Here is a 25377-nt window from a genome sequence, read left to right as displayed (position 1 = left end):
TTCCCCCCCCACCATTACTTCATTGCATGGAACTGTTTTCTATTTGTTGTTTCCAGTGGGTTTTAAGAATTATTTCTGACAACTGGGCTTTTAAAAATGATGTCTAGGGGCGCCTGGGTGGCACAGCGGTTAAGCGTCTGCCTTCGGCTCAGGGCGTGATCCTGGCGTTATGGGATCGAGCCCCACAACAGGCTCCTCCGCTATGAGCCTGCTTCTTCCTCTCCCACTCCCCCTGCTTGTGTTCCCTCTCTCGCTGGCTGTCTCTATCTCTGTCGAATAAATAAATAAAAATCTTAAAACAATAAAAAATAAAAATGATGTCTGTCCAACAGACATATTTATTTGGATAAATGCTACAAGTGAATCGAGCTAGATTATATGCATAATTTGGTTTCAGATTTGCATGTGTACAATGACAATATAGGAAGGTACTATGATTTTAAGATGTTTATTTCAGTGTATCTAAGGCTTTCTTGCCTTATAATATCAAATTAGCTTCTCTCTCCATAATAGCCACAATTTCTTCAGCTGTAAGATACAGAACGAGAGAAGATTGGCAAATATCATTAGATTCTTGCTGTAGTTCTTGTCCTTAGGCAAAATTTGAGTTTTCTATAAAATTGTATAAGAAACTATGTTGATATATAACTAAGTAATTTGAAATTTCTGGTCACTGTGTCCAGTTACTAGGACAGTTGTTATATAGCTATTCCACCTGCTCCCATCTCTGTTCTTCATTTGATCTCAGTTAAGTCTTGTTTTCATAATTTCACTTTGTACTTGTCTTTATACACTGAAACTTTTCCAAGGTCATAAGGCAAATCAGTGACAGAACTGGGAACAGAACTCCCAAGAGAGTCCCAAAATATTAGAGGCCCCATCTTAGAACAGTGATGTAATCAGGAGGATTTTTTCCCTTCCCACCAACACCTAAAATAACTTCTCACGATAAAATCTCTTTGAGGAGAAAAGAGATCATATCACTTTCAATTTCTTAGTACCTATTTAATTTTAATAATTTTAGGGGAAAAAAGCAAAAGTGGAATTAACAATATATAACTGCTAATATGCTGTTAAAACTATTAACACGATAACTGTGAGACAAGAACATGGGAAATTGAGTGAAGGCAAAAACTAGAACTCACTTTGTAAGCAACTTATCTGTCAAGCAGCATTTGACACGAGAATGGAGGAAGGATTTGTGGGGTTTTATTCAATGTCTTTTGGATTTAGATGGTTTTTATAATGAGTTGGGGGCCAGGTAAATTCTATTAGAAGTGCTGTGGGGGATGAATAAGTACTTTTCATCCTACTGACATTCACTTGCTCAATGTGTTCACATAGCTTCTGGTTATTTTAAAGGAAAATTCAGAGACTATTTTGCATTCTCTTACAAAGTTTTTTTTTTTTAATTTAATTCATTCCAGTTCACATTTCCCACTGTTTTCCTTTTTTCTTGACAGCTCTGTTTGATTGTCACTCAGTATTCTATACAGTACAGAGGGTATTACAAAAGTTGACTTGTTTAAGATAAATGAGCCCCTGATTGTGGTACAAGAAGCCAGTTGCTAGAGCATGTTTTCTTCCATAGTCTTTTGTTGTTGAATTAATTAATTCATTCAGATGCTTCTTTTCATATCGGAAAATTGCTTGTTTTAGGTGAATCTTATAAAACGTAGTCTTCATGATTGAGTATGCTCATATTTAAAAAAAAACATATGCTTGTTTGGCAACTCTATCAGAATGCAGAGTCATAAAGAAATCTGTGATCATCTGTATATGGCGAGAAACAACAGCCACAGCTTTTAGAAGAATTAGTTTTCTTCAATACCCATCCATTCAAAGCTATTGCTTTTAAAAACAGTCAGCTTAATGACCAGGACTTAAAAAGAAATATATTCATTCTACAAAATTCCTCTATAACCAGCTATGGGTTTTTTGTTCATTTATTTATTGATTTTTCTTATTGCAATTATATTAATGTAACATAAAATTTATCATTTTAACCATGTTTAAAGTGTACAATTCAGCAGTCTTTAGTCTACCAAAATGTTGTGCAATAATTACCGCCATCTAATTCCAGAGCATTTTCATCACCCCCAAAAGAAACTTCATGCTCATTAAGCAGTCATTCTCCATTTCTCCGCAACTCCTGGCAACCACTACTGTCTTTATGGATTTGCCTATTCTGGACATTTGATGTAAAAGGCACAATACAATATGTGGTCTTTTGTGTCTGGCTTCTTTCACTTAGCATAATGTTTTCAAGGTTCATTCATGTTGTGGCCTGCATCAGTACTTTATTCTTTTTTATGGCTGGATAATATTCCTCCTTAAAAAAAATACATAGCTTTCTTTTGTGTCCTTTATTTTTCCTTTTTTTTAATGTTTCAAGTTTTTATTTAAATTCTAGTTAGTTAACGTATAGTTGCAATATTAGTTTCAGGAGTAGAATTTAGTGATTCATCACTTACATATAACACCCAGTGCTCATCACATCAAGAGTCCTCCTTAATGCCCATCACCCATTTAGCCCAATCCCCATTCCCACCAGCAACCCTCAGTTTGTTCTCTATAGTTAAAGAGTCTCTTTTATGGTTTGTCTCTCTCCCCCCTCCTCATGTGCATCAGTTTTGTTTCTTAAATTCCACCTATGTAGACATTGCTGTTATAAACATTGGGGTGCAGGTTCCCCTGCAGATCACTACATTTGTATCTTTGGGGTAAATATCTAGTAGTGCAATGCTGGGTTATTAGGTAGCTCTATTTTTAACTTCTTGAGGAACCTCCATACTGCACCAGCTTGCATTCCCACCAAGTGTAAGAGGGTTCTCCTTTCTCTGCATCCTTGCCAACATTTGTTGTTTCCTGACTTGTTAATTTTAACCATTCTGACTGGTGTGAAGTGGTATCTCATTGTGCTTTTGATTTATATTTCCCTGATGCTGAGTGATGTTGAGCATTTTTTCATATGTCTGTTGGCCATTTGTATGTCTTCTTGGGGGAAATGTCTGTTCATGTCTTCTGCCCATTTCTTGACTGTGTTATTTGTTTTTTGGGTGTTGAGTTGGATAAGTTCTTTATAGATCTTGGATACTAGCCTTTTATCTGCTTTGTCATTTGCGAACATCTCCCATTCTGTAGGTTGTCTTTTAGTTTTGTTGACTGTTATCTTTGCTGTGCGGAAGCTTTTTATCTTGATGAATGCCAATAGTTCATTTTTGCCTTTGTTTCCCTTGCCTTTGAAGACATGCCTAGCAAGAAATTGCTTAGGCTGAGGTTGAAGAGCTTGCTGCCTCTGTTCTCCTCTAGGATTTTGATGGATTCCCACCTCACATATCGATCTTTCATCCATTTTGAGTTTGTTCTTGTGTATGGTGTAAGAAAATGGTCCAGTTTCATTCTTCTACATGTGACTGTCCAATTTTCCCAACACCATTTGTTGAAGGGACTGTCTTTTTCCCATTAGATATTCTTTCCTGCTTTGTCAAAGATTAGTTGACCATAGAGTTGAGGGTCCATTTCTGGGTTCTCTATTCAGTTCCTTTTGTGCCAGTGCCACAGTGTCTTGATGACCACAGCTTTGTAATATAGCTTGAAGTCCAGCATTGTGATGCCTTCAGCTTTGGTTTTCTTTTTCAACATTCCTGAGGCTATTCAGGCTCTTTTCTGGTACCATACAAATTTTAGGATTATTTGTTCCAGCTCTGTGAAAAATGTCGATGGTTTTTTGATAGGGATTGCATTGAATGTGTAGAATGCTGTGGGTAGCATAGACATTTTAACATTATTTGTTCTTCTAATCCATGAGCATGAAATGTTTTTCCATTACTTTGTGTCTTCTTCAATTTCCCTCATAAGTGTTCTATAGTTTCTAGAGTACAGATCCTTTACCTTCAGTTAGGTTTATTCCTAAGTATCTTATGGTTTTTGGTGCAGTTGTAAATGGGCTTGTTTTCTTAATTTCTCTTTCTGCAGCTTCATTATTGGTTATAGAAATGCAACAGATTTCTGTACATTGATTTTGTATCCTGCAACTTTACTGAATTCGTTTATTAGTTCTAGCAGTTTTTTGGTGGAGTCCTTTGGATTTTCTATATAGAGTATTATGTCATCTGAAAATAGTGAAAGTTTTACTTTTTATTTGCTGATTTGGATGCCTTTTATTTCTTTTTGTTGTCTGATTGCTATGGCTAGGACTTCCAGTACTTTGTTGAATAAAAGTGGTAAGAGTGGACATCCTTGTCTTATTCTTGACCTTAGGGGAAAAGCTCACAGTTTTTCCCCATTAAGGATGATGTTAGCTGTTGGTTTTTCATATATGGCCTAAATTATGTTGAGGTGTGTCTCTCTAAACCTACTTTGTTGATGGTTTTTTATTATGAATGGATGCTGTACTTTGTCAAATGCTTTTTCTGCATCTATTGAAATGATCTTATGGTTCTTTTTTTTATAATAATTTTTTATTATGTTATGTTAGTCACCCTACAGTATATCCTTAGTTTTTGATGTAATGTTCCATGAGATCTTATGGTTCTTATCTTTTCTTTTATTGATGTGATGTATCTCATTGATTGATTTGTGGATATTGAACACTTGCTACCCAGGAAAAAATCCCATTTGATTGTGGTAAATTATTTTTTTAATGTATTGTTGGATTCAGTTTGCTAGTATTTTGTTGAAGATTTTTGCATCTATGTTTATCAGGGATATTGGCCTGTGGTTCTCTTTTTTGTGGTATCTTTATCTGGTTTTGGTATCAGGATAATGCTGGCTTCATAGAATGAATTTGAAAGTTTTCCTTCTTTTTCTATTTTTTGGAATAGTTTGAAAAGAATAGGTATTAACTCTTCTTTAAATGTTTGGTAGAATTTGCCCATGAAGCCATCTGGTCCTGGATTTTTGTTTGTTGAGAGCTTTTCAATTACTGATTCAATTTCTTTGCTGGTAATTAGTCTGTTCAAATTTTCTATTTCTTCTTGTTTCAGCTTTGGTAGGTTATATGTTTCTAGGAATTTATCCATTTCTTCTAGATTGTCTAATTTTTTGGCATATAGTTTTTCATAATATTCTCTTATAATTGTTAGTATTTCTGTGGTTTTGGTTGTTATCCCTCCTCTCTCATTTGTAATTTTATTTATTCAAGTCTTTTCTCTTTTCTCGATATATCTGGCTATAGGTTTATCAATTTTCTTGATTTTTTTCAAAGAACCATCTCCTGATCTGTTCTATTGTTTTTCTAGTTTCTATATCATTTATTTCTGCTCTAACGGGAATTTTTTCCTTCCGTATGCTAGTTTTAGGTTTTGTTTGTTGTTCTTTTTCTAGCTCCTTTGGGTTTAAAAGTTAGGTTGCTTATTTGAAATTTTTCTTATTTCTTGAGGTAGGCCTGTATTGCTATAAACTTCCCTATTAGAACCACTTTTAATGCAACCTAAAAGTTTTAAACCATTGTGTCTTCATTTTCATTTGGTTCCATGTACTTTTTTATTTCTTCTTTTGTTTCCTGATTGACCCTTTCATTATTTAGTAGCATGTTATTTAACCCCCATTTATTTGTGGGCTTTCCAGCTTTTTTCTTGTGGTTGACTTCTAATTTTATAACATTGTGGTCAGAAAAGTTGCATTTTATGACTTTGATTTTCTTGAATTTGTTGATTTTTTTTGTGACCTAATATGCTATTTATTCTGGAGGATTTTCCATGTGCACTTGAAAATAATGTGTATTCTGCTGTTTTAGAATGGAATGTTCTGAATATATCTGTTAAATCCATCTGGTCCCGTGTGTCATTCAAAGCCATTGTTTCCTTGTTGATTTTCTGTTTAGATGGTTTGTCCATTGACTAAGTGGGGTGTTAAAGTTCCCTACTACTATTGTATTATTATCTGTTAGTTCTTTTATATTTGCTATTGTCTGTTTTGTGTATTTGGGTGCTCTCATGTTGCGTGCATAAATACTTACAAGTGTTATATCTTCTTGTTGTATTGTCCCTTTATGATTATATAATGTTCTTCTCTATTACAGTCTTTGTTTTAAAGTCTATTTTGTCTGGGGCGCCTGGGTGGCACAGTCGTTAAGCGTCTGCCTTTGGCTCAGGGCACGATCCCAGTGTTCTGGGATCTAGCCCCACATCAGGCTCCTCTGCTAGGAGCCTGCTTCTTCCTCTCCCACTCCCCTTGCTTGTGTTCCCTCTCTCGTTGGCTGTCTATCAAATAAATAAATAAAATCTTTAAAAAAATAATAAAGTCTATTTTGTCTGATATAAGTACTGCTACTCCTACTTTCTTTTGACATTCATTTGCATGATAAATGTTTTTCCATCCCCTCGCTTTCAATCTGCAGCTGTCTTTTGGTCTAAAATGAGTCTCTGGTAGGCAGTATATAGATAGGCCTTGTTTTTTTAATCCATTCTGTCACCCTGTCTTTTGATTGGAGTATTTAGTCATTTATATTCAAAGTAATTATTGATAGATATGTATTTATTTATATATTTATTGCTATTTTATTACTTGTTTTGTGGTCATTTCTGAAGATTTTTTCTGATCCTTTCTTGTCTTTCTTTCATAGTTTGTTGGTTTTCTTTACTGACATATTTGGATTTCTTTCTTTTTATTCTTCACATATTTATTAGTGTTTTTTGATTTGTGGTTATCAATAGGTTTGTATATAACATTTTCTGCATACAGCAGTCTATATTAAGTTGATGGTCATTTAATTTTGAACCCATTTTTTACTCCTCTACTCCCCATTTTTAAGGTATATGTTGTTATATTTTACATCCTTTTATTCTGTGAGTTCTTTGACTGACTTTTTATAGAAATATTCATATTTACTTCTTTTGTGTTTCCTACCTTCATACTGTCACTTTTGGTCTTTCCTTTCCACTCAGAGTCCCTTTTAATATTTCTTGCAGGGTTGGCTTAGTGGTCATGCACTCCTTCAGTTTTTGTTTATTTGAGAAACTTGTTATCTCTCCTTCTATTCTGAATGATAGCCTTGCTGGATAGAGTATTCTTGGCTGCAGATTTTTCCCATTCAGCACTTTGAATATATCATGCCAGTCCCTTCTGGCTTGGAAAGTTTCTGCCAGAAAATCCACTGATAGCCTTATAATGTTTCCCTTGTATGTAACTGTCTTTTGTCTTGCTGTTTTAGGATTTTTTTCTTTATCACTATACTTTGCCATTTTAATTACAGTATGTCTTGGTGTGGAACTGCTTTTGTTGATTTTGCTGGGGGTTCTCTGTGCCTCCTGGATCTGGATATCTGTGTCCTTCCCCAGATTAGGGAAGTTTTCAGCTATTATTCAAAAAATTTTTCTCCCACCCTTTCACTCTCTTCTTTTTCTGGGACTCCTATAATATGAATGTTACTACATTTGATAGAGTCACTGAGTTCTCTAAGTCTATTCTCATTTTGCATAATTCTTTTTGCTCTCTTTTGTTCAGCCTGATTACTTTCCATTACTCTGTCTTCTCACTCATTAATTTATTCCTCTGCTTCTTCCAGCCTGCTGGTCATTCCATCAAGTGTGTTTCTGATGTTGTTTATTGAGCCCTTTATCTCTGCTATGTTATTCCTTATCTCTGTGCTAAGGGTCTCACTGATGCCTTCTACTCTTTTCTCAAGTCCAGCAAGTATCTTTATGATCATTACTGTAAATTCTGGGGGTGTCTGGGTGGCTCAGTCAGTTAAGCATCTGCCTTCAGCTCAAGTCATAATCCTACGGTCCTGGGATTGAGCCCCATGTAGGGCTCCTTGCTCAGTCTGCTTCTCCCTCTCCCTCTGTGGAAACTGAGGCACTGCAAAATTCCCACATCTTGAGACACAGTGTGAGCAGGAGTTTGGAGTGGTCTTCTCAGGGAGAGGATCTGCCATGCTGGTCCTGAGGCAAGTATGACTGGGAAGAGTAGTTCCACCAGAGAATGGGGGGGGGGGCAGGGCTGGGTGTAAGCAAGTTAGGTAGTGAGTGTTGGTACTGCACTGATTCCCAAAGATGGCCCTGTGCTTATGCTGAGGGGTTGGGAGTTGGGGGTGGGAAATGGCACCTGCTAGTTCCTTTGTTCCCAGAGTCTCTTTGTCAACACTACCTCTCTGGGACATGCTCAGAGATGAGTAAATAATCTCCCCACTGTGTGCCCAGGAGCTCTTTAGATCACTGCTTCCACACTGTTTGCCCTGCCTTCTCTCTGAGAGCAGCCTCAGTGCCCTAGGGCTCTCCCTGAGACAAGCCAGCTGATTTTTAAAACTCCAGACTTTAAAACTCTGGGCTTTGAGCCCCACCGGTTGCAAGAACTCATGAAATTCATCCCCTCTCCTTTCCAAGCCAATTGCTATGGGGCTTCCTCTTCCTTGTGCACTCCCTTGTGTGCTAGTCTCTTGTCCTTCTTAACCAAGGCTCCCTCCCCACCGCAGTGGCTATCATCTGTTTCTCGCTCAAACCGAGTATCCACACTTCCTACCTTCTTCTGTGTGGCCTCTTCTCTACTTTTAGTTGTGGAGTTTGTTCTGCCAGTCTTCAGGTTGATTTCTGGAGTACTTAGGATGATTTGAAAGTTATCTAGTTAAGTTCCTTTTTCTTTACACATGAGAATTGGATTAAATTGCAAATAAGAATTACAAGATAAATGTGTTACAACTACAATTTTTTGGCCTCTTTTCAGCATACTATGCCATGGAAATACCATGATTCCACCTTCTCTTTAATTTTAATGCCTACCAGGGCCTTATCTGGGAAACAAAGAAACCTCTACCCTTCAGGAATTCTGAGAGCTGACTGAGCCAGCTAAATTGCATGCCTGGTAGGGGTGCCCTTAGAGATGCAAAACTAAAAGGCAAAGGACTCCTGATCAGTGTTTACTCTTATAAACTTTGTAATTGTTCATATTATATATAAAACATTTAATAGTGGAACAAATGTAATCATTTTTCCATTTCTAATACGTGAGCCCTTTTAAAGCTAAAAATGTATTTTCATATTTTTGAAATGATAATTTTCTCTTCTTTATATCTATCTAAAGAGCTAAAAAGATATCAGAATTCCATATGTCTAAAAAAATCTTATTATGAATTAATAAATACTATAGTCCTTCCATCTCCCCACACATGTATTATTTTATTCCACTAAGATATTTATATTGCTAAGATATAACAGTAGTTTCAATTATAGTTTCAAGGTTTTGAATGCCAAAATTAACAGAACTTGTTTTCCTCACTATTTGAAATACATGTGAATTTTCTCTCTCTTGTGGAATGATTATGACATTGTGTGTGTGTGTGTGTGTGTGTGTGTGTGTGTGTGTGTGTGTGTGTGTGTTTTACCCTTATGTGTCTGGTGACTAAAAATTCTTGTAAGAAGGAGTAAGGACTTAAAATTACAGTTTATCTTCTACTGAATGTAATTGTTTTAGGACAAATTGAAGTACATTTCCAGCTCTTACAAAATTGGCAAGACACAAATGAAATACCACAGAGATATGAGTCCTGGGGTTGTGACCCAGAAGTGAGATATCTATCTGTAACCTCAGCTTTTCTCTTTCCATGTAGCTCCCCCCCACCTCCCCACCATTATATTAGCCGTGAAACTGCAAGACTAGGCCTTGCAGACCCAGAGATCTCCCAGCTATCTGTGGGATGGATCCAAAAATGCTACACTGAAAAGGAAATATTCATAAGAAAAATTTTCAAAGTGGGTTATGCCTTGGATATTTGAAGAGTACTTCATAGCAAAAAAAAAAAAAAAAAAAAAAAAGTCAAATTTGTTTCTTCCCAGATTTATACTAGCAGCTCAAACTTGTTAAAGAAACTCATTTTGGTATCTTTTCAATGCTCTAATTTTGACCTAAATATAGAATATATTTCACTTTCTGCAAAGCATGTTCATGAAAAGTTGAATGAACAATTATGATATTTTCGAGAACCAACTTTACTTTTCTACTGGCTTTATGTTTCACTTTCAGAAATGTCAGCTCTGACACCCAACAATTTAGCTTTCAGTTGTTTCATTTAACTTTTCTGTGAAATAGTCAAAGTCCTACAAATGGTATGTAAATGTTCTGGGGGAATCTTTGAAAGGAACCCCATACATAATTCTTTTATGAGTGCAAAAATTGTTTTGTAATATCTCTTGTTCTGAAGTCTTCTGGTTTCCTGATCATCAAATAAAAAGAATAATCTCAGGCAACTTTTGCCACTAAGAGTATATCTTACTGTCTCAATAGAAAAATAAGGCTAGATTCATTGGGAAGTTTTACAGTCAAAACACTGACAATTTCAGCCATGAACGTATTTTACTGGCTTGCCATTCTACTAGAAAACACAAGGTAGTAAATGAAGTATAATCAACATTCTGTACACCTTCTATGGCATCTGTAGTTACTCATTGCCAAGGGACTAATGGCAAAGCTATAGCATAGTAGGACACAGGAACATTGAAATAAGAAAGTCAAGACCTTGAAATGCATTGAGGATAATCTCGCACTAACTGTAACAAATGGACAGACTTAATAGTTTGTTAATATTTGGAATAAAACACTGTGCACCATTTTGGTGATGGGATTACCCTTTCTTCCAGATCTTTATGTGACAAATGAAATAATTGGGAGTGCTGCTGTCTTTATTGTTTTTAAGCCCTTGTTCTTTTCCTTAATACCCTGAAGAGTTAAGAGCTTTCTAATTATTACTTTTGGCTTATTTCACAGCACATTAAAATTTTTTTTAAAGAAGATGAAAAATGTGGTGTTAAGTCTGTTCTGACTATATAAAACTTGATATATGCGATGTGCAAACATAAGTATATGATTAAATGTATTTGGATGAGAAAAACTTTTGTAATGAAACATATGAATCATTCTAAAACCTGCCGTTCTCAGCTAGGTAGCTAAGTAGGATTTTCCTTAAACCCCACTGTCTGGTTCTACATATGGTTTCAATGTTTACTCTTAGATTTAGACGATGCCAGTTAAAATACTGATACTCTTTTATAATGAGTTTCTGATTAGAAAAGAAAAATCCACCTTAACAAGTATAGCACAAGCATCTAAACAATTCTTCACGGTATTCTAAGGCTTCCATGTTATCCAATGCATGATTTGTTAGTAAAACAATGAAGCATTCCGTGTTCCTTCTTATTACCATCCATCAATCCAACAGCTGTAAAATCACCAGCTGCTAGGAAAAAGTGAACTACATCAGTCCTCTCCAGCTGCAAAGAGAAAAAGCTTAAGATCTCCTTTTCACATAATGTCTGGGATCCCAGCAGGCTGGAGCCAAAGTACTGTTTTCCTTGTCACAAAACCCCTACCTTTGTAAACATGTCAAACAGCATATAAGCTACAATTTATTTTTGTTGTTATTGGGGAAGAAGTGTATGTAGGAGAAGTTGTAGATGTGGCTGAGGTAATATAATAGAGTAACAGCAACATCAGTAGTGGCTACTATATACCAGGCACTGGCTATCATAATTCTAATCCTCACAATAACTATAGAAGGTAGATCTTATTTTCTTGGGAAACCGAGGTTCAGTGAGATTGAGTAACTTAGCAAATGTTGTGGTGAATCAAATCCAGATCAGATTCCAAAGCTAGGCTTTTAATCACTGCACTGGTCTGCCTTCCAGTAAAATGAACAGATGAGGAAAAACTGAACTGGTAAAGAATAAATAGAATGTACTGGGAAGAAGGGGAAGCATGAAGAAGACACAGGAGGAGTGTTTCAAGATAAATGAGGATGCCAGCTTGCATCCCACTTTGTGCCTTTTTCTGCTCCCCTCTCCCACAGAAAGAAAATGATCCTAAAATCTTAAAGAGCTTGAGAACAGACTAAGCATCATTTCCATTAACTTAATTGTCTATCATCAGCCATTAAAAATTCTAGCCCATAAAGTCAGACTTTGTTAATTAATTACTCATCCTGACAACAATATTAGCTGTAGATGAATTGGCAGAGTCTATAAAGCAGCAGAGCTCAAACTTTAGCAAGCACTGAAATCATGTGGGCCCCATCTCTAGAGTTTCTGATTTAGTAAGTCTGGGGTAGGACCTGAGAACTGGTAATTCTAACAAGTTCCCAGGTAATGGTGGCCCTGCTGGTTCAAGATCACACTGAGAATGACTACTGTAAAAAAAAAGCTGTGCTAAAGACAGATTTATACACACATACCTATGACAAGCTGACTAATAAAAGAATTGCATTTCTCAAGAGGCTTCCTTCCATCATGCAGGCACAATTTACGAATCTGGTTACTTATAGCATCATATGTAAAATAGTGTTTCTACAAATGTAGGAGGACAATTGACCTTTTGTTATTAATTAGGCAAAAGACTATGCTTTTGATGTGCAATTTGCTCACCTAAGCAGTTATAGGAATACGAATATCACATTTAGAAGAGACAACCATACCCGAATTTAATACCAGCCCTTTATAATCCAGAAAAAAAAATACATAAAAATAAAATGCACTTAGGGATGGAAAAGTCTGAAATCAGAACTATTCCCATTTCTGCCCATAAACTCTGCTGGTCCAATTGCTTATGGCTTAAAAAACAAACAAATAAACAAACAAACATTTTAAGAGAGTAGAGACAATAATATTCATAGAACTGGATTCCTGGAAGCCATCATACCCTTGGCCACTTAGCTTGTTTCTTATCCCTTACCCTGCCCTGGCTCTAAGTTTGACTTCGTCTTGCCTGGTTTTGGCACATGCCATAGTTATAATACTAGGGGGCTACCACCACTGCTGCTGGAATCAATATGAAAATTGGGGATCAGGATGTCACAAAACTAGTATTATTTTAAAAGGCAGTTCCTTCCAGTTTCACAGCGACCTGACATTAGTAAGGAAGTGTGGCTTCTATCCCATAGGGTCTTCTAGGATAGAGACTTCTCATTCCCACATCCTTTTAAAATAAAAAACACTAAATAATCCCCTTTACTTGGTTATCCAGATCCTTTCTATAGCCTAACAGTTTTCTTTTAGTGGGCAGGGGGTGGGGCCCTACAGTAACTTTTTTATAACAGAGAGCACAGGCTGCAATATGTCTACATGATTAGAGCAGATGGTTGTTATCTTTCCAAAGGGTAAAGCCTGAGCCCAGCTGGCAGCACACTAAGGTTAAAGCCAAGGTCCAGAATATCCTGTTTCCTGGTATTACCCTGTATTGCCCGACTCATGATGCGAGATGAGAGACTGCACAACCACACTGAACGGAAGGATGAGGTCCCACTGGGCAGAGACAACAACCCAACAGGGGAAAATTAAACAATCACTGAAAAGGATGCTGAAATAAGGTGCAGTTGCCTACCCTCGCTATTCTTTGCTAAGAAAGATGAGGTTATGGGATGGATAGCAAATTATGTCCTTCATTCTTCAAATAAATAAGTTCCAAGAAGATGGGGTTGATGGTCAGTCAACCAGTAGAACAGGATGAAAATCTAGGCTAGTTATAGATCTTTGTGTCTCAGGAAAAGGACAGCAGGGATAAGGGATAAGCATTAAAATGCCTGGAAGCATTAAAAAGGAGAAACTTCTTTCTTTTTTTCTTAAACAAGACAGGAACAGTATCTTTTATTTTCCTTGCTTCAGTGGCAACAGACCCTGGTTTTCATAAAACATGATTTCAGTTAATATGGTCTGTTGATAAGATTGTTCAATCACGGGAAGACAAGCAGGCTGACCACTAATGTTTGGACTGGGTCTTCTCACAAAGCCTCTAAGAAGGGCTATGTCTCATGCTGGGTCCACTGAGGACCTCTCAACACCATAAGGTGCTTTAGTTAAAGCTTCTGCAATATTGCAATGGCATGATTATGGGTTTTTTAAGGATAGGACTTTCTTGTACATGTTAACTATTTCAGAAAAGTTGTGGATAAAAAGATGGGGGAGAGTTTGGTTTCAAACCCCACAGTTCCAGACACCAGCTATGGATGCCTCTGTCCCGTTTAACTACATGTATTTTTCTGAGAAACACATTCAATCACTGTGGTTGAAAGAAACGATCCACTCATCACCTCCACCCTTCCTTAATCCTGTGAATCTCACATGTGCAGAGGCTGAAGATAGTTGTCTCTGTTCCCTCTCATCAGGGAAATCACTTGGTGACCTGGTAAATGTCATGAGCAAGGTAGCCCAGTTGTCCAGTTACCCTTGCCACAGAGATGTGGCTGACCTCTCTCATGTACATGGAGAACTCCTCGATCAGCTGCTCCATCTGTTCAGGCTTTAGCCCTGTGAAACAGAACATGCCAGCCTGGTCAGGGATATGCTGCCCATTGTTGGGAGAAGCCCTCCTTCTTGAGGTTGGAGACCAGCTGAATCCGGATACTAATGATGCAGTTGGCCATGACTTGCTCTTCCTGCAGCTATTGTTTTTGAAAATCAGGGCTGGTCAGAATGGTCAAGGCAACCTGAGCTCCATTGAGAGGAGGGCTGGAATACATGAGATGGATCAAGGCCTTCAATTGTGACTCTACCCCTCTGACTTCATCAGCATCTTTGCAGAGCACAGTGAAGTCTCCCACACGCTTACCATAGAAGCCCGTGTTCTTGGTATAGGATTGGCAGAGACAAATGTTAATGCCTTCTTTGATGAAGTGGTGCACAGCCCAGGCATCCTTGTTACCATCACTATTGGCAAAGCCTTGGTAGGCCATGTCAAAGAACGTAGAGAGATTCTCTTTTTCACTGCTATTGCTGTTGCCTTCTATTGCTCAGGATGAGGGTCCACTCCCATGGGATTGTGGGCAGGAGTGTGCAGTTTACTCTGACATTTTTGAAATGTCCTCCCTAGTGCCTGTGAAGTCAAGCCACAAGTCTTGGGGTCATAGTATTGATAACTTTGTAGGTGCATGCCGGTATGTCTGATGGTTTGGGCAGAAAGACATCTTGGCTGAACTTAAAAATATCTTTGCAGAAAATTAATCCCTAAGGCCTGATCCCTAAGGCCTCAGTTCCAGAAATGGTTTGCACAGTGACACACTGGCCAGTTTTCAACATTTTGCTGTTCTCACCCAAGGTTAGTTCTATAGATGCCTTGCAAAATTCAGCCAGTCTTGCAATGGCAGATTTTCTTTATTCAAATTTTTTGCAGCAATCTGGGCCTCTGTCTTCCAGACACTAGGAGGACATAAGGCTTTCCATGATACTGGTAGGCACCACCTACCAGATTCTTCTTTTTACTGTCAGTGTCTCTCTTATAGGCTTTTGTGACTCCCAGGATTGGATCTGGGGACCCCATCTCCACATGGGCTGACCAGGAGCTGACTCTTACAGAGGCCAGCTGGTGAGGTTGGGGCGGAAAGTGGCAGTGATTTGGTTTGGATAGGACACTGCTGGAATGCAGCAATGCCATGGTGGAAGCAAGAGGTTCGGTGGGTAGTGGCCGAATGCAGTGTAGGGCCAGCAGTGCACACATGGAGGCTCAGGCTCATAGGCTGACAGCTTTCTTGCTGGCAGAAGACTGTATAGAATAGTTGTTTTAAGACTTTTGCAAAAGTTTCTATAACTCTGTGTATTTATCTCTTTTTGAATTTAGCAGAATTAATAGAATTCTTTTTTTAAAAAAAGTCAGAAAACCATTTTTAAAAAAAATTTCTAAAACTCTGGCTTATATTTCTAGGAGGTATTGATGGTCACCTGTCATACCTGTAACGAGGTTGTCTGTGTAGCCAGCAGAGTCTGGCCATCAGCGGACCAGGCCAGGAAGGTACAATGGGACGGCTCTGACTTGCTGCTGGTACTGATAACTTCTTATTTCCATTCATCTGCAATGATCTTGCCCTTCAAGTCCCAGATCTTAATGCTGTGGCCTGTAGCAGCCCAGAGCCAGTAGTGGTAGGGGCTGGATCACAGGGCATTGACGATGTGTCTGCCATCTAGTGTATGAAAGTACTTGCCTTTGTGGAAGTCCCACAGCATGGCCTGGCCACCCTTGACTCTGGAAGCACAGAGAAATCCATCCGGAGAGACAGTTACAGTGTTCAGGTAGCCCATGTGGCCAGTGTGGTTGGTCTTCAGCTTGCAGTTTTCCAGGCTTTATACCTTGACTGGCTTGTGGCTTATGAACAAAAGAAATTTATTTCTCACAGTTCTAGAGACTGGAAGTCTAAGATCGGGGTGCTAGCAGGGTCGGGTTCTCGTAAAGACCTTCTTCTGGGTGACAGACTGCTACCTGCTCATTGTATCCTCACATAGCAGAAAGAGAGCTAGCTAGCTCTCTGGTCTCTTAAGGCCACTAATCCCATTCATGAAGTCTCTACTCTCATGACCTAATTACCTTCCAAAGGCCCCACCTCCTCATCCCATCACATTGTGATTAGGTTTTCAACATGTGAATTTTGGAGGGACACAAACACTCAGCCCATTGCAGCCTGCATGCTCTCCTTTCACTCATTCACTGAAATATAATGGCAGAAATTTATTGGCATTCTACTTCACACCAACTTTCTAGTTTATAGTCTAGTAGATTGATGTGTCTCTAGCATATCTGGGCTATTTTCTATTTGAATCATACCTGAACCCCATTAACTTAGGTATTACAAATTATTCCATCCTTTATTTGAAGCAATGTTAGTTCAAAGATCCATTAGTGTCTGCAAACTAGTAGGTGTTTGGGTGAGTGCTGCATTTTCTCCAACTTGGGAGCCCCAGCTTCATTTCTAGAGTAATAGCATTTTTTCTGTTTTTGCAACTCTGGTTGGTGCCCTAGTCATTTTCATTAACCCAATGCTGTCTTGCACTCCAGGGACTTAGCCCAAGAAACAAACTGTCCGGCTGGCTAACTGGGTCATGGTCCCTAATGGCCCTGTCATCTATCAGGGCTGGGGAAAAGAAGACAAATATGGAAGTCTCCTCTCCAGGAAATGAAGGAAGGATACTTTGAGGTCTTTACATTTTTATTTGTTTTTTGCTTTGGTCAGAAGTATCAGAGCACGGGGCGCCTGGGTGGCACAGCGGTTAAGCGTCTGCCTTCGGCTCAGGGCGTGATCCCGGTGTTGTGGGATTGAGCCCCACATCAGGCTCCTCTGCTATGAGCCTGCTTCTTCCTCTCCCACTCCCCCTGTTTGTGTTCCCTCTCTCTCTCGCTGGCTGTCTCTATCTCTGTCGAATGAATAAATAAAATCTTTAAAAAAAAAAAAAAAGAAGTATCAGAGCACAATATAAAACTTCAAAAATTGGAGCGCTCTCCTATTTGCCTTCTCTTTGTCTAATCCCCAACCATAGCTCTGGGTGCATCCCAACAAGGGGCTTGCTGTCTGAACCACTTTGTGTCTTTTTTTTTTTGGAAGAAGGTGATGTGAGGACAATGACAGTAATTTCTCATCATTTTTCTATTCCTATGTTATTATCATTCAGTCAAACACCTACCAAACACCTGATTCTGGCTCAGGTAACTCACTGTCCAGAGGATACAAAGATCACGCAGGCCCTGTCCTCAGGAGTTTGTGATCTCCCAGGAGATGCAGACAAGTAAAAGTTCAGAGGAAAACACAAGGGGATGTGTGACCATAGAGGAAAGAGGGTTTAACTCTGGCTTAGGGTGACAGAGGGTCAGGCCAATCTTCACAGAGGAGAATTATTATTCATCCTATTGGCTGGACAGCAAAAGATACCAGGCATTAAACTGAGGTTCTTGTTTTTTCCACTTTAAAATCGACTCAACAATGGTCCCCATTTACTGTCAAAGCTGGCTCCTGTGTGATAATACCACTAATATGATTATGCCAACCTCTCCTGCTGCTCACCTTACACTTTGTATCTGAAGGTCATGGTACTAAAAACTGGCATGGATGTGTTCCAAGGAATCTGGTTATCATGCCTGACTATTTATAATTCTAAAATTGAAGAGTAAAAAACAAGTTAATAGGCACTTTATAGGATGGGTATGCAGTCGGAGGAGTCAATCAGCAGAGGGAGAAACAGGAAGCACTGTGTGAGCACAGACCAACTCTGAGGGAACTTAGATTACCAATGCCCAAACTGAAGGTAACTCACAGTTTGTTTTTCGTAGGGGAGGAATTGTTTTACATACCACGTGGAAAGTTCCTGGGGCCTTGACCGGTCTGAAGCCATCAACAGGTATGCATTGATCAGCATGGCCATTACAGAAGCAGCTGCCCTTGACAATGAAATCATAGATTGCATAATGTGTAAAATGTTGAGGCTTTGCGGTCAGGTCATTTCTCTGACAGGGACAAGACTGCCGTTTTAGCAGCTGCACGCGGAGGTTGGTGATCTTCAGCTGCTCCTGCACTTTGGCACTGTAAGGGTTCTCTGCATCGTATGGTGGTGACAAAGCTCGGAAAATAACCTGTAAAGAAAAAAAAATTACCATGAATATATAGGACTGTGTGCAAACCCCAGATCATTTGCCTCATACAGTTTTATGTGATTTATACCTTTTGTCATCTGCAAGTGATAAGAGGCTTCTAGACCTTGATCACACAGGTGTGCTGCCTATTCGGATGCAGAATAAGTCTAACCTGAGTAGCCAGCCAGGGACCTGACTCTCGAGATGAAGGCAGCCGTGCAGAGACTGGGAAGAGCATTTTGGGCAGAAGGAACAGCAAGTTTGAAGGCCTGGAAGCTGAAGCAAGCCTGGCTTATTAAAGGAAGAACAACAAGTCCAGGGTGACTGAGGTCCAGGAAACAAGGGGACAGTTTTCAGAGAAGAGGATGGAGCCAGTACATGACAGATCATGAATAGAGAGTCTTTTAAAGGCCATGGTAGTTATTCTGACTGTAGTGGGAAGCCACTGGAAGGTCATACGCAGAGAAGTGATATGATCTGATTTACGTTTTTGAAAAAGATAACTCTTGCTGCTGTGAGGAGAATGAATTATAAAGGGTGAAGAATAGAAGCAGGAGGACCAGTTAAGGAGTGATTGCGAAATCAAGATCCAGACACTCCTATTTCCAAATAAGGTGTGACCCTTTCAGAGACTAATCAGTTATTAATTGGGGCCACGGTTGCTACAAATACTTTTGGTTCTCCTTTTCTGGATCTGCCTTCCAAGCTTATGGCACATTCTTGGAATATTCTTACTAGTAGTAAATATACAGTCCTTTCAGGTGGATTTGATTTCTGAAATCAGTTAAAAGTCCCTTAAATCCAAATATAGAGAGGAAAATGGCTGATCAAGTTAGTTAACAGTACTTTGGCTAAATGCAAGGTAGAAGTAATAAAACTGTTTTTATTGTGTATGTTATAGATAGACTCGAAAGGCAATTTAAAACTTTAGTTCTGAGGAGGAAACCAGAGGGAGGAAGATTCAGAAGGGATGGACTTTGGGCATGTGTGTGTGTCTATACATTATATGGGGGTAATAAAAGTGGACCTGGGGTGGAGTGGTACAAACTTCTCTAATGGGTCTATTAACTTTGGGGGAGTAGAGGCTGGTGGAAGAGGAAATTATTGCCAGTGGAAACCACTGAATATAAAAAAGGAATTCCAAACTATCTCATAACATAAGCCAGTATTATAAGGAGGCCAACACTAAATTATACCTTATTGTGGAGGTTAAAAAAAAAAACAGAACGAAACCTCAAACAATCTTGTTAATTTATATAGTAACAGACAAAGCTCCCCCCAAAAATTCTTAGGTATCTCTTGATTTTTTAAAAATATGTTAGGGTGCCTGGGTGGCTCAGTCAGTTAAGCATCTGCCTTCAGCTCAGGTCATGGTCCCAGGGTCCTGGGATCAAGCCCCCAGTCGGGTTCCCTACTCAGCGAGGAGCCTGCTTCTCCCCCTGCGACTTCCCCTGCTTGTGCTCTCTCTCTCTCTCTCTCTCTCAAATAAATAAATAAATAAATGTTAAAAAAGGTATGTTAAAACTCTATTCAGAAATATTTTGATAACCAAGTAGTTTGAAAGTAAAGTAATTATTAAAAAGTAGGCTTTGGATAAACTCTCATTTAGAGAGAATGTATCTAAAAGTAGTTTTCCAGGAAAAAATTTCTTTAAGGAATTCTTTGGGTATAAAAATTCCATTTTAGAAATTGATTTTGCACTGAAAGTATGAAAAGGCAAGAATCAATTGTGCAGGACCATATCTCCAGGCCCACTGGTGCAGAACTGTTTTAAATGAAATATAACTTTGGGGGAGGGGGTGATAATTTAATGGATATTCTCTGTCCAGCAGCCAGAGTGATTCTTTATAAACAGAAGTTGGATCATGTCACTCTGCTTAAATCTACCCCCACCCAAAGACCTCCCATTTCTCTCAGAATAAAATACAAAGTCCTTATAGCAGCCTTGCCTCATTTTTGTTCTTAGTGCTTATTACCAACGGACACACTGTAGTGGTAGTTGTGTAATGATTTACCATCTTCCTAGTCTAGAAAGTAAACTTCTTGAGGGTAATCGCTGATCCCAGGACAGTGCCTGGTACAGAGTCAATATTCAATAAATTTTTGGTAAATGAATTGGTTGATTATAACATTGTTCTTGGCTTTCAAGTAATAGGGGAGGATTTTAAATAACTTCCTCTTATAAGGTCTTAAATGGATTCACACACTGAATTCATGTTACAGCACTAGAAGGGAAGAGGTAGGAACTTGTATTATAAAAACAGTTATAAATAACAGAATCATTAACCAGTTTCTGCATTTCTAGCTATTTTTGAACTTGCAAAACTTGAAAAAAGTTGTATCCTAAACTTTAACGATATTCCACCCCATTTATTCACATGTAAAGTGGTGGAAAACAACATATGGAAGAAAATTTTCTAACAAATAATATATCACCTACTTGGAAGTCAGTATAGAACGAATGTCTCTTTTTAATTTTTAAAAATTTTATTTTATTTAAATTCAGTTAATTAACATATAGTATTTTATTAGTGTCAGAGGTAGAGTTCAGTGATTCATCAGTTGCATAGAACACCCAGTGCTCTAGAAGTAATGTCTCTTTTAATGATAGCCTATATCATAGCATAATTTTACATTTGAATTATTAAAAAAATTTAAAAAAAACACTGAATCCACGCTCAGTTTTATGTGGGGCTTATTTTTTGTGTAATATCCCAAATACTGGCATTCTGTTAGACATGTGTGAGGAACTCTAAATAAAACCAATAATGTGGCTACCTCCTGGTTTTTCAACCACAGTAATGCAAGGACATGGAAAAGGTCACAGTGCCAACCAAGTTAAGTATTCCACTGAAAAGTCTATAAGCATGCTTCTCTAAATTGTGGCCCACCCTTCCTTTTCCTCAACATTGGTGGCACCTGTTTGTTCTCTCAGTTCCTATCTCATATTTACCCTTGACATTTACCCTTGTTCCCTCTCCCTCGTCCGTATAACCCCTTCTCCCCTGAGAATTGCTTTGCACATGCAAGGCTAGAGGAAGATCTGTCAAGGTTTATAGGAACTTAGAAGCTCTTTGGCTTCCTGAACCCAGACTGTGGAAGCTGAATGGCGGCTCTGTGCTCAGTGTGCATGACACCACAGTTGGCACACTGATATCAGTGGGGAAGGGACATCATGACCCCTGAGGCTGCATGCTGGAACGGAGACAGCAAAGTGCCACAGACACAAAAGTCAACGGGAATTTAAACCATGAAATCTTTTTTCCAGAAAGGAGACGCCTTAATCTGATACTCTGGGAAATGTATCTATCCTGCGTCAGGAAACAAAGAGTTTGCCAATCCAGATGCTTCAAGCTTCTGGCAGGTCGCCCTTTGGGTCCCACCCAGTTTTTCTTCAAACATCTCCAGAAGAAGCCTGCGTGGCACTACTAAAATGAAGTAAGAAGAAGGGTAGAAACCCTCCTATAACATCAGCCTCTTCTGGTTTTGTCCCCATCAGGAACAGGATGTATCTCTGAGCCCATCACTACTCCTCTATGACTGCTTCTGAAGATATGCTCCTGACAAGACATAGTTAGAAAGCCAGAGGGGAACTAACACCAAGCCTGTTTTGATGTTTCCAGCTTATAAGTGCTATTGGCCAGGACTTCCAGATCTAGTTTTTCATATTAAGAAAGTTGATTATGTTTTAGTGGCTAATACTCTCATTACAGAGAAATCTGTCACTCAGAATGTAGGAGACATTAAGAAGCTACAAAGAGATCCCAAAGACAACCAGGAATAACACCAACTCCACAATATTTTCCCATCTACACTTCTGTATATATATACATATAGAATATAATGTAAACAGCTTTGTTTCAACTTAACAATACCTTGTGAATTTTTTCCGACTCAATGAAAATAACTCTCCATCAGTTCTCAAAATGTGGCCCCCAGACCAACAACATTGGTATCAAACCTGGGAACTAGTTAGAAATGCAAATACTATCTATCTATCTATCTATCTATCTATCTATCTATCTATCTACCTACCTGCCTATCTATCTACCTACCTACCTATTATTCTATCTATCTATCCATCAACTTGAGAGAAAGAGTGAGCAAGAGCAGGAGGGAGAGGACGGGGGAGAGAGAATCTGGAGCAGATTCTGTGCTGAGCACAGAGCCTGATGCAGGGCTCGATCACAACCACAAGATCATGACCTGGAGTCAAAACCACAAGTCAGACACTCAACTGACTGAGCCACCTGGGTGCCCTGGACATGCAAATTCTTGATCCCTATACCAGGCTGACTGATCAGAAACACTGGAGGTGGGGCCCAGAAATCTGGGTTTCAACAAGCCTTCCAGATGACTGTGATTCACAATAAAATTTGAGAAACACCGCTACATAATTTAAACAACTGGTTGGAAATTCATTGTGTGGATATGACATAATTTATTCAACCAGGCTGCTATTATTAGGCATCTAGATTGTTTCCAACTTTTCAGTATAACCAAATATGTTGAACAATCATATAGCTAAAATGCAGAAGTTTATAATAATATCCTGAAGATACATTTCCAAATGTGAAATCAATGGTTTAAGTGAAATGCATAATTTAGAAACATCTCTGAGCTTCCGAATGAATCACAGACCCTTTCCTACCTAATCTTTGGAATCTTCACATTTCTCTGGTCTTGCCTCACTTTCTAAGCCTGGAATCCCTCAAACTTTGCTTAAGGATCTGGATTTTTGGCTTAGGTTCTCCCATTTCTTATGCCCAAGTATAACAAAGAGATCCTTAAAAAGTTCTGAAAAGGTTAGAATTACCTATATGTTTTCTAACTCTCAATAATACTGAGAATTAGTTAAAATACATTTCATATGTCTTACTTTTACTCTGATATGAAACTTTCAACAGAGTATTAACACAATATGAACAGAATAAGTAGAGTAAATATTAGGTACATAGTAGTCACGGGATTCTTTTAGTATCAAACTCATACCTTACATATTGCTCCTAAAATGTTATCGCCTACGTTATTAGATCATAATAACTCAAGAAACTTCGTTATCACATTTTAAAAAATTCTTTTTAGCTACTAGCTTGAGGAATATTTCAGGTCCAAGTTGATTACCCATCTTGTGGACTCTGTCGGTTGGCACTTGTCTTTCCGTGATAGCACTTTCACACTAGTGCATGTTATTGCCTATTTACTTGTCTGCATCACATAATAGACTGCTCAGTGGGCAGGGATCTTGTTTGTCTGGTTAACAGCTGTGTCCCCCAGCATGTCCCACAGTCTCTGGCATATTATAGCATTTCATAATTACATTGAATGAATTAATGAACTATTTTTCCAAACAGTATTTAAAAAAAGAAGCCAAATAGGGAATAGAATTTAGAAGAGTAAAAAAAGCAAAATGTTCTTACCATAAGTTCTGCACTCTTGATGAAAATTGTATGAACACACACATATATGTATATAAACCTATGTAAAAATATGTAATACATTTTAAATGGTTTTATGGATTCCTTCTCTTCATTAGCACACAAGATCTTTCATAGTCTTAAGAAAATAGATCAGGCAGGCATGATCAAGCCCCCAAACACATAGAAATATTAGATCTTTTCCATGGTTTCTGGTCTAGTTTTCTTATTTACTAAAAATGGAAGTTTTAGGATCATAACTGCAATGATTCTTTAATGGGTTTTTAAATTCTTGAATCTTCATCTTCTCAAAAAAAGCAGCTACACTTTCAATGATTTTTCTCTTGTGCTTTTCTGTTTCACTTTTGCTTTTATCTTTATTATTTTCTTTTACTTACTTTGGGTTTAATTTTCTCTTTTTTTAGTTTCTTTTTTTATTTTAATTTTTTTATTATATTATGTTAGTCACCATACAGTACATCCCTGGTTTCTGATGTAAAGTTCGATGATTCATTAGTTGCATATAACACCCAGTGCACCATGCAATACGTGCCCTCCTTACTACCCATCACCAGTCTATCCCATTCTCCCACCCCCCTCCCCTCTGAAGCCCTCAGTTTGTTTCTCAGAATCCCTAGTCTCTCATGCTTCATTCCCCCTTCTGATTACCCCCTTTTCTTTATCCCTTTCTTCCCCTACCGATCTTCCTAGTTCTTATGTTCCATAGATGAGAGAAATCATATAATTGTCTTTCTCTGCTTGACTTATTTCACTTAGCATTATCTCCTCCAGTGCCGTCCACGTTGCAGCAAATGTTGAGAACTCGTTCTTTCTGATAGCTGAGTAATATTCCATTGTATATATGGACCGCAACTTCTCAATCCAATCATCTGTTGAAGGGCATCTCGGTTCCTTCCACGATTTAGCTATTGTGGACAACGCTGCTGTGAACATTGGGGTGCATATGGCCTTTCTCTTCACTACGTCTGTATCTTTGGGGTAAACACCCAGTAGTGCAATGGCTGGGTCATAGGGTAGGTCAATTTTTAACTTTTTAAGGGACCTCCACACTGTTTTCCAGAGTGGCTGTACCAACTTGCATTCCCACCAACAATGTAGGATGGATCCCCTTTCTCCACATCCTCTCCAGCAATTGTTGTTTCTTGCCTTGTCAATTTTTGCCATTCTAACTGCGTAAGGTGGTATCTTAGTGTGGTTTTGATTTGAATTTCCTTGATGGCTAATGATTTTGAACATTTTTTCATGTGTCTGTTAGCCATTTGTATGTCATCATTGGAAAAGTGTCTGTTCATATCTTCTGCCCATTTTATGATTTGTTTATTTGTTTCTCACGTATTGAGTTTGAGAAGTTCTTTGTAGATCTTGGATACCAGTCTTTTATCTGTAGCATCATTTGCAAATATATTCTCCCATTCCGTGGGCTGCCTCTTAGTTTTTTTGACTGTTTCCTTGGCTGTGCAGAAGCTTTTTATCTTGATGAAGTCCCACAAGTTCATTTGATCTTTTGTTTCTCTTGCCTTTGGAGATGTGTCATGAAAAAGGTTGCTTTGGCCAATGTCGTAGAGGTTGCTGCCTATGTTCTCCTCTGGGATTTTAATGGATTCCTGTCTCACATCGAGGTCTTTCATCC

General features: G+C 38.5%; 1 protein-coding gene and 1 pseudogene across 4 annotated transcripts in view; both read right to left on the bottom strand.

Annotated features, from left to right (window-relative positions):
• The window catches only part of NTN4 (netrin 4), a 110494-nt gene that overhangs the window by 49562 nt on the left and 35555 nt on the right, over positions 1–25377 (bottom strand). For all 4 annotated transcript variants that reach the window (XM_057316305.1, XM_026499860.4, XM_026499859.4 and 1 more), the window contains exon 3: positions 18031–18309. In XM_057316305.1, coding sequence (XP_057172288.1) covers positions 18031–18309 — 279 coding nt within the window. The remainder of the gene's footprint in view (positions 1–18030; positions 18310–25377) is intronic.
• LOC130544447 (aspartate aminotransferase, mitochondrial-like) lies at positions 2935–17114 on the bottom strand (annotated as a pseudogene).

This window comes from Ursus arctos, unplaced genomic scaffold (genome assembly GCF_023065955.2).
Source record: "Ursus arctos isolate Adak ecotype North America unplaced genomic scaffold, UrsArc2.0 scaffold_21, whole genome shotgun sequence".
NCBI lineage: Eukaryota > Metazoa > Chordata > Mammalia > Carnivora > Ursidae > Ursus > Ursus arctos.
Note: the sequence above shows the minus strand (reverse complement) of the source record. Positions and strands in the feature narration are given on the sequence as shown.